The sequence below is a fragment of the Schistocerca gregaria genome, chromosome 3 (assembly GCF_023897955.1).
Source record: "Schistocerca gregaria isolate iqSchGreg1 chromosome 3, iqSchGreg1.2, whole genome shotgun sequence".
Taxonomy (NCBI): Eukaryota; Metazoa; Arthropoda; class Insecta; order Orthoptera; family Acrididae; genus Schistocerca; species Schistocerca gregaria.
In genome coordinates, this window is record NC_064922.1 from 895,937,405 (window position 1) to 895,956,416 (window position 19,012).

At 52.4% G+C, this 19,012-nt stretch overlaps 1 protein-coding gene, 9 non-coding genes and 1 pseudogene across 10 annotated transcripts; all 11 read left to right on the plus strand.

Annotated features, from left to right (window-relative positions):
• Positions 1-1,130: 1,130 nt before the first annotated feature.
• On the plus strand, positions 1,131-1,249 carry LOC126357112 (5S ribosomal RNA). Its single transcript, XR_007566095.1, has one exon. It is a non-coding gene; the product is annotated as a 5S ribosomal RNA (ribosomal RNA).
• A 1,164-nt stretch (positions 1,250-2,413) lies between these two features.
• LOC126356520 (5S ribosomal RNA) lies at positions 2,414-2,531 on the plus strand (annotated as a pseudogene).
• A 991-nt stretch (positions 2,532-3,522) lies between these two features.
• On the plus strand, positions 3,523-3,987 carry LOC126355661 (uncharacterized). Its single transcript, XM_050006024.1, has one exon. The coding sequence runs from the start codon at positions 3,523-3,525 to the stop codon at positions 3,985-3,987; it is 465 nt and encodes a 154-aa protein (XP_049861981.1).
• A 5,477-nt stretch (positions 3,988-9,464) lies between these two features.
• On the plus strand, positions 9,465-9,583 carry LOC126357199 (5S ribosomal RNA). Its single transcript, XR_007566162.1, has one exon. It is a non-coding gene; the product is annotated as a 5S ribosomal RNA (ribosomal RNA).
• A 1,163-nt stretch (positions 9,584-10,746) lies between these two features.
• Positions 10,747-10,865, plus strand: LOC126357210 (5S ribosomal RNA). The gene has a single exon (XR_007566163.1). It is a non-coding gene; the product is annotated as a 5S ribosomal RNA (ribosomal RNA).
• Positions 10,866-12,030: 1,165 nt separating this feature from the next.
• LOC126357266 (5S ribosomal RNA) lies at positions 12,031-12,149 on the plus strand. Its single transcript, XR_007566208.1, has one exon. It is a non-coding gene; the product is annotated as a 5S ribosomal RNA (ribosomal RNA).
• Positions 12,150-13,313: 1,164 nt separating this feature from the next.
• Positions 13,314-13,432, plus strand: LOC126357297 (5S ribosomal RNA). Its single transcript, XR_007566216.1, has one exon. It is a non-coding gene; the product is annotated as a 5S ribosomal RNA (ribosomal RNA).
• Positions 13,433-14,596: 1,164 nt separating this feature from the next.
• On the plus strand, positions 14,597-14,715 carry LOC126357310 (5S ribosomal RNA). The gene has a single exon (XR_007566218.1). It is a non-coding gene; the product is annotated as a 5S ribosomal RNA (ribosomal RNA).
• A 1,164-nt stretch (positions 14,716-15,879) lies between these two features.
• Positions 15,880-15,998, plus strand: LOC126357321 (5S ribosomal RNA). Its single transcript, XR_007566219.1, has one exon. It is a non-coding gene; the product is annotated as a 5S ribosomal RNA (ribosomal RNA).
• A 1,164-nt stretch (positions 15,999-17,162) lies between these two features.
• LOC126357332 (5S ribosomal RNA) lies at positions 17,163-17,281 on the plus strand. Its single transcript, XR_007566220.1, has one exon. It is a non-coding gene; the product is annotated as a 5S ribosomal RNA (ribosomal RNA).
• Positions 17,282-18,445: 1,164 nt separating this feature from the next.
• Positions 18,446-18,564, plus strand: LOC126357343 (5S ribosomal RNA). Its single transcript, XR_007566221.1, has one exon. It is a non-coding gene; the product is annotated as a 5S ribosomal RNA (ribosomal RNA).
• Positions 18,565-19,012: the final 448 nt, after the last annotated feature.

The following is a 19,012-nucleotide window of genomic DNA, read 5'->3' on the forward strand; positions in this document are numbered from 1 at the left end:
GGCCAGCCCTCTTTTCATACTAACTCTCAGGTGTGACAAAGATGCTTCCTCGAGCATTTTAAACTACTGTATTAAACGTAAGATACGAAATTACAGTAATAAATTCAGTTTGAGCAAGAATGCGCGAAGGAAGAGTGCTAGAACACCTTGAAAGTAACGAAACACTGCGAATCGACAGATGTGCTCTTGAAGTGCGTCAGAGCCTACTGTTTTGTAAGAGCGATAAATTCCAAAAACTAACTAAATAAATAAAAAATTAAAAAAAAAATCAACTGTTGTCGCCCGATCACCGACGATAAGCAACAACTTTAGTATTCGGATCGGTGACCGCCTGGGAACTCTGGCTGTCTTCATTTTTTGCTTTTTTTTTCGCTACCCGTGCCAGCCCTCTTTTCCAAAGTGTCTCTAGAAATAACAAGAGTATGAAGCGACAGGAATGTTCTGAAATACACCAGGGCTTATAGTTTTGTAGCAGTGTTCAACTGCAAATTTGTAAACAAAAATTTATCTTTCGCCGCTAGAGGAGATGGATGCTTTGTCGAACCGCCTGTCTCTCGTGTCCGTGTTCTCGCACCTTTCCACGGCACGGCGCTGCTCTAGTAGCTCCGAACGGCCGCACACGGCGCCCCAGACACGCCGGTTCGGCCCGCGCCCATCTCGCAGATGTTTCTCGTGCTTGTGCAGCCATATGGACCGCGACCCGAGCGGCAGCGAGCGGCAGTCGGGACAAGTCGGGACGGAAGGGGAGGGGACAGGCGAGCGAATTACGCAAATATCTGGAATCGCGGCGTGTGTCGGGCAGGTGAGGAAGCTTCCGTCGGTCCAGCAGGACACTGCCACACCCCGCGCAGTCCCCCCGCCGCCCGGCCGCGCGCATGCCCTGCGCCGGATAACAAGAACAAGGTGCGTCTCCCGCGAGTGTCGGAGGCCGCACGCACCAAACGAATGACAGGCGGTGCAACGAGCAGCTGTGTTGTGCGTCCGACCCACGTGGCGGCGCGCCGCACTGCGCGTCGCCTTCGAGGTGGAAGGACGTGCTTTGCGTCAAATGTGCCACCGAAAAACGGCGATTGCGTGTGTTGGGAGGAGAGGCGAAGCCTTCTTCTGCTGTGCGGATACAGTATAAGGACGCCAACGGCCATACCATGTTGAATACACCGGTTCTCGTCCGATCACCGAAGTTAAGCAACATCGGGCCCGGTTAGTACTTGGATGGGTGACCGCCTGGGAACACCGGGTGCTGTTGGCTCCCTCTCATTTTTTCCTTTTTACCTCGCTACACCGGCCAGCCCTCTTTTCATACTAACTCTCAGGTGTGACAAAGATGCTTCCTCGAGCATTTTAAACTACTGTATTAAACGTAAGATACGAAATTACAGTAATAAATTCAGTTTGAGCAAGAATGCGCGAAGGAAGAGTGCTAGAACACCTTGAAAGTAACGAAACACTGCGAATCGACAGATGTGCTCTTGAAGTGCGTCAGAGCCTACTGTTTTGTAAGAGCGATAAATTCCAAAAACTAACTAAATAAATAAAAAATTAAAAAAAAAATCAACTGTTGTCGCCCGATCACCGACGATAAGCAACAACTTTAGTATTCGGATCGGTGACCGCCTGGGAACTCTGGCTGTCTTCATTTTTTGCTTTTTTTTTCGCTACCCGTGCCAGCCCTCTTTTCCAAAGTGTCTCTAGAAATAACAAGAGTATGAAGCGACAGGAATGTTCTGAAATACACCAGGGCTTATAGTTTTGTAGCAGTGTTCAACTGCAAATTTGTAAACAAAAATTTATCTTTCGCCGCTAGAGGAGATGGATGCTTTGTCGAACCGCCTGTCTCTCGTGTCGGTGTTCTCGCACCTTTCCACGGCACGGCGCTGCTCTAGTAGCTCCGAACGGCCGCACACGGCGCCCCAGACACGCCGGTTCGGCCCGCGCCCATCTCGCAGATGTTTCTCGTGCTTGTGCAGCCATATGGACCGCGACCCGAGCGGCAGCGAGCGGCAGTCGGGACAAGTCGGGACGGAAGGGGAGGGGACAGGCGAGCGAATTACGCAAATATCTGGAATCGCGGCGTGTGTCGGGCAGGTGAGGAAGCTTCCGTCGGTCCAGCAGGACACTGCCACACCCCGCGCAGTCCCCCCGCCGCCCGGCCGCGCGCATGCCCTGCGCCGGATAACAAGAACAAGGTGCGTCTCCCGCGAGTGTCGGAGGCCGCACGCACCAAACGAATGACAGGCGGTGCAACGAGCAGCTGTGTTGTGCGTCCGACCCACGTGGCGGCGCGCCGCACTGCGCGTCGCCTTCGAGGTGGAAGGACGTGCTTTGCGTCAAATGTGCCACCGAAAAACGGCGATTGCGTGTGTTGGGAGGAGAGGCGAAGCCTTCTTCTGCTGTGCGGATACAGTATAAGGACGCCAACGGCCATACCATGTTGAATACACCGGTTCTCGTCCGATCACCGAAGTTAAGCAACATCGGGCCCGGTTAGTACTTGGCCGGCTGCCCGCCTGTGAACACGTGTGCCGCTGTGCTATTGTGCGTCCCAGGTAGGCGAGGATTACCGGCCGCCGAGCCGTCGCCGCCCGACATCCTACCGCGCCGCGCCCGCCGCCTGCCGGCTCCCGCGCCGCGCCAGCCGTAGCTGCTCGTTTCCGACGCACGATCTAACGATTGGGTAAGTCACGATGGCCACTTACAACCGGTCCAACACGACGTTGCAACTGCAATTCGATCGAGATTACGTGAGGCCGACGGCCTACGAAATCGAAGAGTGGATGTTTGATGAACTTCGTATAGAGGAGGAGGAACTGGAAGGGCTGATGCTCGATTTCACGTTGTACAGTTTATTTATAAAGCTGACAACTCTAATACGGTGCGAAACCATTGTGTCCGCGCACGGTTGAAAACGTAAATTTAAGCACAGGGACGGCGCAGTGAGTGAGGTTAAGATCTCCTTCGCCGGATACGGGGTGCGTCATTTGAAGGTCTACAACCTGCCATTTGAAGTGCCTGACGACGAAGTGGGACGTTACTTGCGTCTTTATGGCGAAGTAATCTCCGTTAACCGCGAGTTCTGGGGTGCTGGCCACCGGTACAAGGTGGACTCTGGCGTCAGAGCAGTGACGATGGTGCTCAAAAAGCACGTGCCTTCGTTTGTAACGATCGGAGGGCATAGGGGGGTCGTGCAATACAACGGCCAGCCCCAAACGTGCTCAATATGCAGCTCCACGGAGCACATGAGGGCAACGTGTCCGAGGAGCAGACGTCCGGCGCAATTGCCGCGCACAGAAGCCGCGGATCCACCGCAAGAAATCGCCACTGCCAGCTACGCTGGAGCGGTAACGCGCGAAGCTCCACGTGCTCACGAAACGGCCTCAGCGGAAGCGGCAGCCCCGGCAGCCGCCGCCACGGAGCCCAGCGGCTCCCCCACCCCCTGCCGCCGTCCCGGCCCCGGCCGCGGCCAGCGCAGGTAGCGCGGGGGAGAAACGCCAGCTGAGCTCCGACTCCGAGGGCGAAAGTACAATGGAGACCGACGCAGCCGCGGCAGCCGCCCCCTCCCCCGCCGCCAGGCGACCGAGGATCGCGGAGGTCATCGCCCCTGCCGCCGCCGCCCAGCCAACAGCCGCGCCTGCCAACAGCCCTGCCGCACAGGCCGGGCCCAGCGGCGACGCCGCCACGCCGTACAGCGAGACGCGTGAGCTTGCCATCAAAAAGCAAGTCACGAAACTGGCCCGCATTCTGAAGGAATCAGAAGACGAGCCGAAAGAAAACAACGTGGACGCCCCGGCCGCAGGGAAATCCAAAAGGCGCCGGAGCAAGCGGCGAAGCCTGAGCCGTGAAAAAGACGACAGGATGGACGTATCTGAACCAGAGGAGTCAGATACGGCAGCCGCAACCATAAAAGCTACAACCCCTAAGGCAGAGGACGTAGTTCTACGGCCAGAACGGCCGCAGCACTCCACAGACCCGCCTCCACAAAGCGATTAAATGCAACAAAGCTCGGGCTCAGTATATAGTGTAATTACGTGTAACGTGAACCGAATGACCGCCGCACTAAAATTAGACGCACTAATTGACTTCCTGCAGCACAAAGCCGCAGACGTGGCTATGTTACAGGAGGTGGTCACGACGGCTATAGAACAGGTACCGGGATACGAAGTCATCTGCAACATAGACGCAGAAACTCGCTGCGGAACAGCCACACTAATCAGACACGGCCTCGAATTTGGCGACGTAAAACTGTTGCCCGACGGACGCGGAATAGCGGTAAAGGTGGAAGACACTGATTTTGTAAACATTTACGCTCCGTCGGGAACGGAAAACAAGCGTGCCAGGAGCAAATTTTACAACGAGGACATCTGCGAGCTACTAGTCGACAGCAACAACGTCGTGCTGGCAGGTGACTTCAACTGCGTAATTTCACCCGAAGACCAGATCCCGGTACCCAACTTGTGCGCCGAACTGCAGGATTTAGTTAGGCGTCTAAAATTAGCAGACACCTGGCGTCTACTACACCAAAACCACACAGTGTTCACGTACCTGTATAACCGCGGCAGAAGCAGAATCGATAGAGTATACATAAACAGAGAGATGGCCGCCTCTGTCACACAAGTAGAAGTCTGCCCTGTGATCTTCTCAGATCACTGTGCCTACCAGTGCAAACTCCGTCTACCGAGAAGCAAGCTTCCAGCAGGAAGAGGGACGTGGAAGCTAAATACAAGCCACCTCACGGATGAAAAGCTAAAGCAGGAAATTGCCGACACGATCCAGGCATGCAGACAGCGGCGAGGCGAATATAATTCCACTACCGAGTGGTGGGTAGAACACGCCAAGCCGCAAGTAAGACGGGAACTGATAAGGCACAGCGCTGAGAAGGCCTTCTGGAAAAGAAACACTGCAGACTTCTACATACAATGCCTCCGAGACGCGATAGACGCCCCTGCGGACGACGAACTGTTTCTGCCGCGGATAAGAAGACTCAAGGCACGTATACTGAGCCTGAAAAGAGACAAAATGAGAGGAGTCATCGCCCGTAGCCAGACAAACGGCGAAATCGAGGATGAACCTGCCACGCTGCACCACCTGCACAGGGAAAGACAGAGGGCTAATAGCAAACAAATAAGACAACTGGTCGACAAGGACGGAAACAGGTTAACGACGAAGAAAGACATCATGAGCCACGTCGAAGACCATTTCAACGTCCTGTTCCGAGGAGAAGAAAATGACGACGGAGAAATGGCGAGGATCCTGCAAGAAACACGCCGGATACTTACCAACGCAGACCGGGCACTACTGAACGAAAACGTCACAGATGACGATGTGAAAGCCGCCATCAAAGACAGCAGAAACGGAAGAGCACCAGGCGCAGACGGAATCCCAACAGAATTCTACACTGCGCTCTGGGGCACAGTCGGAGGAATACTCACCGAGATAGTAAACGAAGTTCTGAACGGGACAGAATTGCCTCCAAAATTCCTGCAAGGAACGGTGATTCTGCTCCCCAAAACGAAGGCAGCCAACAAAATTGAAGACTTTCGGCCAATAACCCTTCTAAATTCAGACTACAAAATAGCAGCAAAGTGCCTGGCTGCAAACATCAAGGTCGCGCTACAGAAAGCCATTAGCCCTTGGCAAACTTGTGCAGTGTTCGGCAGGAACATTTTCGACGCCGTCTGCACATACAGGGACATTATAGCCCACGCAGCAACAACGAGGAGACCCGCAGCCGTAATCTCTGTCGACTTCCACAAGGCTTTCGACAGGATCAGTCACCGGTACCTGCTGAAAACTATCGCACGCCTCGGATTCGGACCAAAATTCGGTAGAACAATCAGGAACGTTATCGCAAACGCAACATCAAAAGTGACAATAAACGGATGGACTTCCAAGTCAATAAGACTGGGAAGATCCGTCAGGCAAGGATGTCCATTATCGATGGCCCTCTTCACAATAGCTCTCGACCCCCTACTACGAAAACTAACAGCTGAAGTAGGAGGATACACAATGGGTGCAACAAACATCGCATGTATGGCCTATGCCGATGACATGGGCATATTCATCCAAAACGAAGAAGAACTAGATATAATCCAGCCTATCATGGAATCTTTCGAAAAGGCTTCAGGTGCCAAAACGAATCCGAGGAAGACAGTGCTACTACCAATAGGCAACGGCAGACTGCGACCAGTGAGACAGTGGTACCGAGTGACAAACAACCATAGGGCACTCGGAGTGGAAATACAACAGTGCCCATTGAAAATGGCAGCACAAAACTGGCGCAGCGTCTTGAACACAACGAGAGGGCTCGCGAGGACACACGCGAACCGGAGCCTGACGCTGAGCCAAAGAGTGCAGTTGGTGAACGAAACGATCCTGTCGAAAGCGTGGTACATGGCCCAAATACTATGCGCTCCCACAGAAATTGCGCGAGCGATAGGAGGCGCAGCGTACTACCTGCTGTGGAGGCGGGAAATCTTCAAGGTCTCCCAGGCGACGTGTTTCCTCTCGAGGGAAGAAGGCGGCCTCGGCCTGACAGATGTAAAAACAAAATGCGCTGCACTGCTCCTCCACCGTGCGATGAAAATAAAGCACCAGAACAACAGCAGCATAACGTCCAGCCTGATTAACGAATACAAACCGGAATCTGAAGATGCGCCAGTGGACACCACCCACATTCCATTCAAGTTGCGGCACATAAAACAGATGGTAATCGAGAAGAGTTACATCACCGCGGTTGTCGCCAACCCGCAACAAAGAACGGCAAGGAGGATCTACAGCGCTCTGAGGGGGAAGGCAAGAAAGTCCAAAATAGAGACGAGACTTCCAGACCACGACTGGCCGCAGGTCTGGAAGAACGTCTCGGAACGGACACTTCCTGAGCACGCCAGGGACACGTGGTATAAGATCATCCACCAAACAGTGCCGACAAACGAGAAACTGGCACGCATAAAAATGCGGGAATCCCCTAACTGCGAACTCTGCAACCAGACCGACACCATCGAGCATCGTTTTGGCTGCAGAGAGAGCGGGGAAATATGGAGGACAGCGAGAAGAATGATCGCCCACATCAACAGAACCGACGAGAGGGCGATACATGTCTCAGCTGTCACTGTCCCGGACGCGAAGCCTTTCCCCAACGCGAAACGCCTGGCCACAATGTGGGTCATCGCCATGACGGCACACGCCATCGTCACCAAACGGCAGACCGACAAGGCGCAGTTCCTCACGGACCTGTGGGAGGAACACAGGAGGGCCAAACAACGCTCCAAGTACCGCGAGACCTTCCAGAACTTCCTGCAGGTCCCGCTGGACGCCGCTTTCCGAGACGCCTTCAACACGACGTGACCGACGCCCTCCCACAACACCCACACCCCAGTAGCTGAGGACGTCGCCCACCGAGCCCTCCAAAGCCCCTACGGCAAGAGTGGTGCAGCGCGGAAAGCGTTTGTGAAAAGGTGCACATAGTGAAGTGCGTAGTTGTAGCAGTGCCAAAGTGAGAGTGACGTGTGCCAATTATAGTCATACAGTGTCCAACTGCCAAATAAAGCAGGCGAAAGGAAATGACCAGCCATTCAATTAGTGTTCCAAGAAAACAACAAAATGTCGATAGTGTATTTCATGAAATTAAGTGTTCTCTCACTCACATCCTCTCTCTCTCTCTCTCTCTCTCTCTCTCTCTCTCTCTCTCTCTCTCCCAACCTCTCTCTCCACTCAAGGTATGTTTTCTTTTTTTTTTTTTTTTTTCTTTTGTCTTTATTTTCTTAGATTTGTTTGATTTTTTTTGATTTGATCCTTTTGATTGCTGTTTCTTTTTTATGTTTTGCTTTTGTTCTACGATTCGATTCGTTGTGTTTTTAATTCCTGTGCTATATGTGTATATATAAATTTTTGCCTCTCATGTGCCTAACGTTTGCAGACCTCCTAGTCTATATTCCCCATTTCGCCTTTGGGAAACATATAGCAAACATGCCAAAATAGGTGCATATCAAATACCATACAGGCAAATTTGTTTTTTTTTAGTCCATTTCATGTAAATTAAAAAAAAAATCTAAGTAATGCTAGTTTTGTAATTAAAAGACATAAAAACACAAAAAGGAAAATCTATCTGAAGGACACACAGTGAATAAATGTGTTGTAACTAGACCAAGAACTACCAAAAGAACAATCGGAACGCAAACGTGAAAATAAATATTACCGTTCAATAATCAAGTACACCATTCAATGTAAACATTTGTAATTGTTTAAAAATATTGTAAATAAAAGTTTATATACGTTACAAAAAAAAAAAAAAAGGTGCTGTTGGCTCCCTCTCATTTTTTCCTTTTTACCTCGCTACACCGGCCAGCCCTCTTTTCATACTAACTCTCAGGTGTGACAAAGATGCTTCCTCGAGCATTTTAAACTACTGTATTAAACGTAAGATACGAAATTACAGTAATAAATTCAGTTTGAGCAAGAATGCGCGAAGGAAGAGTGCTAGAACACCTTGAAAGTAACGAAACACTGCGAATCGACAGATGTGCTCTTGAAGTGCGTCAGAGCCTACTGTTTTGTAAGAGCGATAAATTCCAAAAACTAACTAAATAAATAAAAAATTAAAAAAAAATCAACTGTTGTCGCCCGATCACCGACGATAAGCAACAACTTTAGTATTCGGATCGGTGACCGCCTGGGAACTCTGGCTGTCTTCACTTTTTGCTTTTTTTTTCGCTACCCGTGCCAGCCCTCTTTTCCAAAGTGTCTCTAGAAATAACAAGAGTATGAAGCGACAGGAATGTTCTGAAATACACCAGGGCTTATAGTTTTGTAGCAGTGTTCAACTGCAAATTTGTAAACAAAAATTTATCTTTCGCCGCTAGAGGAGATGGATGCTTTGTCGAACCGCCTGTCTCTCGTGTCCGTGTTCTCGCACCTTTCCACGGCACGGCGCTGCTCTAGTAGCTCCGAACGGCCGCACACGGCGCCCCAGACACGCCGGTTCGGCCCGCGCCCATCTCGCAGATGTTTCTCGTGCTTGTGCAGCCATATGGACCGCGACCCGAGCGGCAGCGAGCGGCAGTCGGGACAAGTCGGGACGGAAGGGGAGGGGACAGGCGAGCGAATTACGCAAATATCTGGAATCGCGGCGTGTGTCGGGCAGGTGAGGAAGCTTCCGTCGGTCCAGCAGGACACTGCCACACCCCGCGCAGTCCCCCCGCCGCCCGGCCGCGCGCATGCCCTGCGCCGGATAACAAGAACAAGGTGCGTCTCCCGCGAGTGTCGGAGGCCGCACGCACCAAACGAATGACAGGCGGTGCAACGAGCAGCTGTGTTGTGCGTCCGACCCACGTGGCGGCGCGCCGCACTGCGCGTCGCCTTCGAGGTGGAAGGACGTGCTTTGCGTCAAATGTGCCACCGAAAAACGGCGATTGCGTGTGTTGGGAGGAGAGGCGAAGCCTTCTTCTGCTGTGCGGATACAGTATAAGGACGCCAACGGCCATACCATGTTGAATACACCGGTTCTCGTCCGATCACCGAAGTTAAGCAACATCGGGCCCGGTTAGTACTTGGATGGGTGACCGCCTGGGAACACCGGGTGCTGTTGGCTCCCTCTCATTTTTTCCTTTTTACCTCGCTACACCGGCCAGCCCTCTTTTCATACTAACTCTCAGGTGTGACAAAGATGCTTCCTCGAGCATTTTAAACTACTGTATTAAACGTAAGATACGAAATTACAGTAATAAATTCAGTTTGAGCAAGAATGCGCGAAGGAAGAGTGCTAGAACACCTTGAAAGTAACGAAACACTGCGAATCGACAGATGTGCTCTTGAAGTGCGTCAGAGCCTACTGTTTTGTAAGAGCGATAAATTCCAAAAACTAACTAAATAAATAAAAAATTAAAAAAAAAATCAACTGTTGTCGCCCGATCACCGACGATAAGCAACAACTTTAGTATTCGGATCGGTGACCGCCTGGGAACTCTGGCTGTCTTCATTTTTTGCTTTTTTTTCGCTACCCGTGCCAGCCCTCTTTTCCAAAGTGTCTCTAGAAATAACAAGAGTATGAAGCGACAGGAATGTTCTGAAATACACCAGGGCTTATAGTTTTGTAGCAGTGTTCAACTGCAAATTTGTAAACAAAAATTTATCTTTCGCCGCTAGAGGAGATGGATGCTTTGTCGAACCGCCTGTCTCTCGTGTCCGTGTTCTCGCACCTTTCCACGGCACGGCGCTGCTCTAGTAGCTCCGAACGGCCGCACACGGCGCCCCAGACACGCCGGTTCGGCCCGCGCCCATCTCGCAGATGTTTCTCGTGCTTGTGCAGCCATATGGACCGCGACCCGAGCGGCAGCGAGCGGCAGTCGGGACAAGTCGGGACGGAAGGGGAGGGGACAGGCGAGCGAATTACGCAAATATCTGGAATCGCGGCGTGTGTCGGGCAGGTGAGGAAGCTTCCGTCGGTCCAGCAGGACACTGCCACACCCCGCGCAGTCCCCCCGCCGCCCGGCCGCGCGCATGCCCTGCGCCGGATAACAAGAACAAGGTGCGTCTCCCGCGAGTGTCGGAGGCCGCACGCACCAAACGAATGACAGGCGGTGCAACGAGCAGCTGTGTTGTGCGTCCGACCCACGTGGCGGCGCGCCGCACTGCGCGTCGCCTTCGAGGTGGAAGGACGTGCTTTGCGTCAAATGTGCCACCGAAAAACGGCGATTGCGTGTGTTGGGAGGAGAGGCGAAGCCTTCTTCTGCTGTGCGGATACAGTATAAGGACGCCAACGGCCATACCATGTTGAATACACCGGTTCTCGTCCGATCACCGAAGTTAAGCAACATCGGGCCCGGTTAGTACTTGGATGGGTGACCGCCTGGGAACACCGGGTGCTGTTGGCTCCCTCTCATTTTTTCCTTTTTACCTCGCTACACCGGCCAGCCCTCTTTTCATACTAACTCTCAGGTGTGACAAAGATGCTTCCTCGAGCATTTTAAACTACTGTATTAAACGTAAGATACGAAATTACAGTAATAAATTCAGTTTGAGCAAGAATGCGCGAAGGAAGAGTGCTAGAACACCTTGAAAGTAACGAAACACTGCGAATCGACAGATGTGCTCTTGAAGTGCGTCAGAGCCTACTGTTTTGTAAGAGCGATAAATTCCAAAAACTAACTAAATAAATAAAAAATTAAAAAAAAAAATCAACTGTTGTCGCCCGATCACCGACGATAAGCAACAACTTTAGTATTCGGATCGGTGACCGCCTGGGAACTCTGGCTGTCTTCATTTTTTGCTTTTTTTTTCGCTACCCGTGCCAGCCCTCTTTTCCAAAGTGTCTCTAGAAATAACAAGAGTATGAAGCGACAGGAATGTTCTGAAATACACCAGGGCTTATAGTTTTGTAGCAGTGTTCAACTGCAAATTTGTAAACAAAAATTTATCTTTCGCCGCTAGAGGAGATGGATGCTTTGTCGAACCGCCTGTCTCTCGTGTCCGTGTTCTCGCACCTTTCCACGGCACGGCGCTGCTCTAGTAGCTCCGAACGGCCGCACACGGCGCCCCAGACACGCCGGTTCGGCCCGCGCCCATCTCGCAGATGTTTCTCGTGCTTGTGCAGCCATATGGACCGCGACCCGAGCGGCAGCGAGCGGCAGTCGGGACAAGTCGGGACGGAAGGGGAGGGGACAGGCGAGCGAATTACGCAAATATCTGGAATCGCGGCGTGTGTCGGGCAGGTGAGGAAGCTTCCGTCGGTCCAGCAGGACACTGCCAGACCCCGCGCAGTCCCCCCGCCGCCCGGCCGCGCGCATGCCCTGCGCCGGATAACAAGAACAAGGTGCGTCTCCCGCGAGTGTCGGAGGCCGCACGCACCAAACGAATGACAGGCGGTGCAACGAGCAGCTGTGTTGTGCGTCCGACCCACGTGGCGGCGCGCCGCACTGCGCGTCGCCTTCGAGGTGGAAGGACGTGCTTTGCGTCAAATGTGCCACCGAAAAACGGCGATTGCGTGTGTTGGGAGGAGAGGCGAAGCCTTCTTCTGCTGTGCGGATACAGTATAAGGACGCCAACGGCCATACCATGTTGAATACACCGGTTCTCGTCCGATCACCGAAGTTAAGCAACATCGGGCCCGGTTAGTACTTGGATGGGTGACCGCCTGGGAACACCGGGTGCTGTTGGCTCCCTCTCATTTTTTCCTTTTTACCTCGCTACACCGGCCAGCCCTCTTTTCATACTAACTCTCAGGTGTGACAAAGATGCTTCCTCGAGCATTTTAAACTACTGTATTAAACGTAAGATACGAAATTACAGTAATAAATTCAGTTTGAGCAAGAATGCGCGAAGGAAGAGTGCTAGAACACCTTGAAAGTAACGAAACACTGCGAATCGACAGATGTGCTCTTGAAGTGCGTCAGAGCCTACTGTTTTGTAAGAGCGATAAATTCCAAAAACTAACTAAATAAATAAAAAATTAAAAAAAAAATCAACTGTTGTCGCCCGATCACCGACGATAAGCAACAACTTTAGTATTCGGATCGGTGACCGCCTGGGAACTCTGGCTGTCTTCATTTTTTGCTTTTTTTTTCGCTACCCGTGCCAGCCCTCTTTTCCAAAGTGTCTCTAGAAATAACAAGAGTATGAAGCGACAGGAATGTTCTGAAATACACCAGGGCTTATAGTTTTGTAGCAGTGTTCAACTGCAAATTTGTAAACAAAAATTTATCTTTCGCCGCTAGAGGAGATGGATGCTTTGTCGAACCGCCTGTCTCTCGTGTCCGTGTTCTCGCACCTTTCCACGGCACGGCGCTGCTCTAGTAGCTCCGAACGGCCGCACACGGCGCCCCAGACACGCCGGTTCGGCCCGCGCCCATCTCGCAGATGTTTCTCGTGCTTGTGCAGCCATATGGACCGCGACCCGAGCGGCAGCGAGCGGCAGTCGGGACAAGTCGGGACGGAAGGGGAGGGGACAGGCGAGCGAACTACGCAAATATCTGGAATCGCGGCGTGTGTCGGGCAGGTGAGGAAGCTTCCGTCGGTCCAGCAGGACACTGCCACACCCCGCGCAGTCCCCCCGCCGCCCGGCCGCGCGCATGCCCTGCGCCGGATAACAAGAACAAGGTGCGTCTCCCGCGAGTGTCGGAGGCCGCACGCACCAAACGAATGACAGGCGGTGCAACGAGCAGCTGTGTTGTGCGTCCGACCCACGTGGCGGCGCGCCGCACTGCGCGTCGCCTTCGAGGTGGAAGGACGTGCTTTGCGTCAAATGTGCCACCGAAAAACGGCGATTGCGTGTGTTGGGAGGAGAGGCGAAGCCTTCTTCTGCTGTGCGGATACAGTATAAGGACGCCAACGGCCATACCATGTTGAATACACCGGTTCTCGTCCGATCACCGAAGTTAAGCAACATCGGGCCCGGTTAGTACTTGGATGGGTGACCGCCTGGGAACACCGGGTGCTGTTGGCTCCCTCTCATTTTTTCCTTTTTACCTCGCTACATCGGCCAGCCCTCTTTTCATACTAACTCTCAGGTGTGACAAAGATGCTTCCTCGAGCATTTTAAACTACTGTATTAAACGTAAGATACGAAATTGCAGTAATAAATTCAGTTTGAGCAAGAATGCGCGAAGGAAGAGTGCTAGAACACCTTGAAAGTAACGAAACACTGCGAATCGACAGATGTGCTCTTGAAGTGCGTCAGAGCCTACTGTTTTGTAAGAGCGATAAATTCCAAAAACTAACTAAATAAATAAAAAATTAAAAAAAAAATCAACTGTTGTCGCCCGATCACCGACGATAAGCAACAACTTTAGTATTCGGATCGGTGACCGCCTGGGAACTCTGGCTGTCTTCATTTTTTGCTTTTTTTTTCGCTACCCGTGCCAGCCCTCTTTTCCAAAGTGTCTCTAGAAATAACAAGAGTATGAAGCGACAGGAATGTTCTGAAATACACCAGGGCTTATAGTTTTGTAGCAGTGTTCAACTGCAAATTTGTAAACAAAAATTTATCTTTCGCCGCTAGAGGAGATGGATGCTTTGTCGAACCGCCTGTCTCTCGTGTCCGTGTTCTCGCACCTTTCCACGGCACGGCGCTGCTCTAGTAGCTCCGAACGGCCGCACACGGCGCCCCAGACACGCCGGTTCGGCCCGCGCCCATCTCGCAGATGTTTCTCGTGCTTGTGCAGCCATATGGACCGCGACCCGAGCGGCAGCGAGCGGCAGTCGGGACAAGTCGGGACGGAAGGGGAGGGGACAGGCGAGCGAATTACGCAAATATCTGGAATCGCGGCGTGTGTCGGGCAGGTGAGGAAGCTTCCGTCGGTCCAGCAGGACACTGCCACACCCCGCGCAGTCCCCCCGCCGCCCGGCCGCGCGCATGCCCTGCGCCGGATAACAAGAACAAGGTGCGTCTCCCGCGAGTGTCGGAGGCCGCACGCACCAAACGAATGACAGGCGGTGCAACGAGCAGCTGTGTTGTGCGTCCGACCCACGTGGCGGCGCGCCGCACTGCGCGTCGCCTTCGAGGTGGAAGGACGTGCTTTGCGTCAAATGTGCCACCGAAAAACGGCGATTGCGTGTGTTGGGAGGAGAGGCGAAGCCTTCTTCTGCTGTGCGGATACAGTATAAGGACGCCAACGGCCATACCATGTTGAATACACCGGTTCTCGTCCGATCACCGAAGTTAAGCAACATCGGGCCCGGTTAGTACTTGGATGGGTGACCGCCTGGGAACACCGGGTGCTGTTGGCTCCCTCTCATTTTTTCCTTTTTACCTCGCTACACCGGCCAGCCCTCTTTTCATACTAACTCTCAGGTGTGACAAAGATGCTTCCTCGAGCATTTTAAACTACTGTATTAAACGTAAGATACGAAATTACAGTAATAAATTCAGTTTGAGCAAGAATGCGCGAAGGAAGAGTGCTAGAACACCTTGAAAGTAACGAAACACTGCGAATCGACAGATGTGCTCTTGAAGTGCGTCAGAGCCTACTGTTTTGTAAGAGCGATAAATTCCAAAAACTAACTAAATAAATAAAAAATTAAAAAAAAAATCAACTGTTGTCGCCCGATCACCGACGATAAGCAACAACTTTAGTATTCGGATCGGTGACCGCCTGGGAACTCTGGCTGTCTTCATTTTTTGCTTTTTTTTTCGCTACCCGTGCCAGCCCTCTTTTCCAAAGTGTCTCTAGAAATAACAAGAGTATGAAGCGACAGGAATGTTCTGAAATACACCAGGGCTTATAGTTTTGTAGCAGTGTTCAACTGCAAATTTGTAAACAAAAATTTATCTTTCGCCGCTAGAGGAGATGGATGCTTTGTCGAACCGCCTGTCTCTCGTGTCCGTGTTCTCGCACCTTTCCACGGCACGGCGCTGCTCTAGTAGCTCCGAACGGCCGCACACGGCGCCCCAGACACGCCGGTTCGGCCCGCGCCCATCTCGCAGATGTTTCTCGTGCTTGTGCAGCCATATGGACCGCGACCCGAGCGGCAGCGAGCGGCAGTCGGGACAAGTCGGGACGGAAGGGGAGGGGACAGGCGAGCGAATTACGCAAATATCTGGAATCGCGGCGTGTGTCGGGCAGGTGAGGAAGCTTCCGTCGGTCCAGCAGGACACTGCCACACCCCGCGCAGTCCCCCCGCCGCCCGGCCGCGCGCATGCCCTGCGCCGGATAACAAGAACAAGGTGCGTCTCCCGCGAGTGTCGGAGGCCGCACGCACCAAACGAATGACAGGCGGTGCAACGAGCAGCTGTGTTGTGCGTCCGACCCACGTGGCGGCGCGCCGCACTGCGCGTCGCCTTCGAGGTGGAAGGACGTGCTTTGCGTCAAATGTGCCACCGAAAAACGGCGATTGCGTGTGTTGGGAGGAGAGGCGAAGCCTTCTTCTGCTGTGCGGATACAGTATAAGGACGCCAACGGCCATACCATGTTGAATACACCGGTTCTCGTCCGATCACCGAAGTTAAGCAACATCGGGCCCGGTTAGTACTTGGATGGGTGACCGCCTGGGAACACCGGGTGCTGTTGGCTCCCTCTCATTTTTTCCTTTTTACCTCGCTACACCGGCCAGCCCTCTTTTCATACTAACTCTCAGGTGTGACAAAGATGCTTCCTCGAGCATTTTAAACTACTGTATTAAACGTAAGATACGAAATTACAGTAATAAATTCAGTTTGAGCAAGAATGCGCGAAGGAAGAGTGCTAGAACACCTTGAAAGTAACGAAACACTGCGAATCGACAGATGTGCTCTTGAAGTGCGTCAGAGCCTACTGTTTTGTAAGAGCGATAAATTCCAAAAACTAACTAAATAAATAAAAAATTAAAAAAAAAATCAACTGTTGTCGCCCGATCACCGACGATAAGCAACAACTTTAGTATTCGGATCGGTGACCGCCTGGGAACTCTGGCTGTCTTCATTTTTTGCTTTTTTTTTCGCTACCCGTGCCAGCCCTCTTTTCCAAAGTGTCTCTAGAAATAACAAGAGTATGAAGCGACAGGAATGTTCTGAAATACACCAGGGCTTATAGTTTTGTAGCAGTGTTCAACTGCAAATTTGTAAACAAAAATTTATCTTTCGCCGCTAGAGGAGATGGATGCTTTGTCGAACCGCCTGTCTCTCGTGTCCGTGTTCTCGCACCTTTCCACGGCACGGCGCTGCTCTAGTAGCTCCGAACGGCCGCACACGGCGCCCCAGACACGCCGGTTCGGCCCGCGCCCATCTCGCAGATGTTTCTCGTGCTTGTGCAGCCATATGGACCGCGACCCGAGCGGCAGCGAGCGGCAGTCGGGACAAGTCGGGACGGAAGGGGAGGGGACAGGCGAGCGAATTACGCAAATATCTGGAATCGCGGCGTGTGTCGGGCAGGTGAGGAAGCTTCCGTCGGTCCAGCAGGACACTGCCACACCCCGCGCAGTCCCCCCGCCGCCCGGCCGCGCGCATGCCCTGCGCCGGATAACAAGAACAAGGTGCGTCTCCCGCGAGTGTCGGAGGCCGCACGCACCAAACGAATGACAGGCGGTGCAACGAGCAGCTGTGTTGTGCGTCCGACCCACGTGGCGGCGCGCCGCACTGCGCGTCGCCTTCGAGGTGGAAGGACGTGCTTTGCGTCAAATGTGCCACCGAAAAACGGCGATTGCGTGTGTTGGGAGGAGAGGCGAAGCCTTCTTCTGCTGTGCGGATACAGTATAAGGACGCCAACGGCCATACCATGTTGAATACACCGGTTCTCGTCCGATCACCGAAGTTAAGCAACATCGGGCCCGGTTAGTACTTGGATGGGTGACCGCCTGGGAACACCGGGTGCTGTTGGCTCCCTCTCATTTTTTCCTTTTTACCTCGCTACACCGGCCAGCCCTCTTTTCATACTAACTCTCAGGTGTGACAAAGATGCTTCCTCGAGCATTTTAAACTACTGTATTAAACGTAAGATACGAAATTACAGTAATAAATTCAGTTTGAGCAAGAATGCGCGAAGGAAGAGTGCTAGAACACCTTGAAAGTAACGAAACACTGCGAATCGACAGATGTGCTCTTGAAGTGCGTCAGAGCCTACTGTTTTGTAAGAGCGATAAATTCCAAAAACTAACTAAATAAATAAAAAATTAAAAAAAAAATCAACTGTTGTCGCCCGATCACCGACGATAAGCAACAACTTTAGTATTCGGATCGGTGACCGCCTGGGAACTCTGGCTGTCTTCATTTTTTGCTTTTTTTTTCGCTACCCGTGCCAGCCCTCTTTTCCAAAGTGTCTCTAGAAATAACAAGAGTATGAAGCGACAGGAATGTTCTGAAATACACCAGGGCTTATAGTTTTGTAGCAGTGTTCAACTGCAAATTTGTAAACAAAAATTTATCTTTCGCCGCTAGAGGAGATGGATGCTTTGTCGAACCGCCTGTCTCTCGTGTCCGTGTTCTCGCACCTTTCCACGGCACGGCGCTGCTCTAGTAGCTCCGAACGGCCGCACACGGCGCCCCAGACACGCCGGTTCGGCCCGCGCCCATCTCGCAGATGTTTCTCGTGCTTGTGCAGCCATATGGACCGCGACCCGAGCGGCAGCGAGCGGCAGTCGGGACAAGTCGGGACGGAAGGGGAGGGGACAGGCGAGCGAATTACGCAAATATCTGGAATCGCGGCGTGTGTCGGGCAGGTGAGGAAGCTTCCGTCGGTCCAGCAGGACACTGCCACACCCCGCGCAGTCCCCCCGCCGCCCGGCCGCGCGCATGCCCTGCGCCGGATAACAAGAACAAGGTGCGTCTCCCGCGAGTGTCGGAGGCCGCACGCACCAAACGAATGACAGGCGGTGCAACGAGCAGCTGTGTTGTGCGTCCGACCCACGTGGCGGCGCGCCGCACTGCGCGTCGCCTTCGAGGTGGAAGGACGTGCTTTGCGTCAAATGTGCCACCGAAAAACGGCGATTGCGTGTGTTGGGAGGAGAGGCGAAGCCTTCTTCTGCTGTGCGGATACAGTATAAGGACGCCAACGGCCATACCATGTTGAATACACCGGTTCTCGTCCGATCACCGAAGTTAAGCAACATCGGGCCCGGTTAGTACTTGGATGGGTGACCGCCTGGGAACACCGGGTGCTGTTGGCTCCCTCTCATTTTTTCCTTTTTACCTCGCTACACCGGCCAGCCCTCTTTTCATACTAACTCTCAGGTGTGACAAAGATGCTTCCTCGAGCATTTTAAACTACTGTATTAAACGTAAGATACGAAATTACAGTAATAAATTCAGTTTGAGCAAGAATGCGCGAAGGAAGAGTGCTAGAACACCTTGAAAGTAACGAAACACTGCGAATCGACAGATGTGCTCTTGAAGTGCGTCAGAGCCTACTGTTTTGTAAGAGCGATAAATTCCAAAAACTAACTAAATAAATAAAAAATTAAAAAAAAAATCAACTGTTGTCGCCCGATCACCGACGATAAGCAACAACTTTAGTATTCGGATCGGTGACCGCCTGGGAACTCTGGCTGTCTTCATTTTTTGCTTTTTTTTTCGCTACCCGTGCCAGCCCTCTTTTCCAAAGTGTCTCTAGAAATA

Coding starts and splice junctions, on each gene's coding strand:
- LOC126355661 (XM_050006024.1), top strand. CDS start 3,523: ATGGAGACCGACGCAGCCGCGGCAGCCGCCCCCTCCCCCGCCGCCAGG.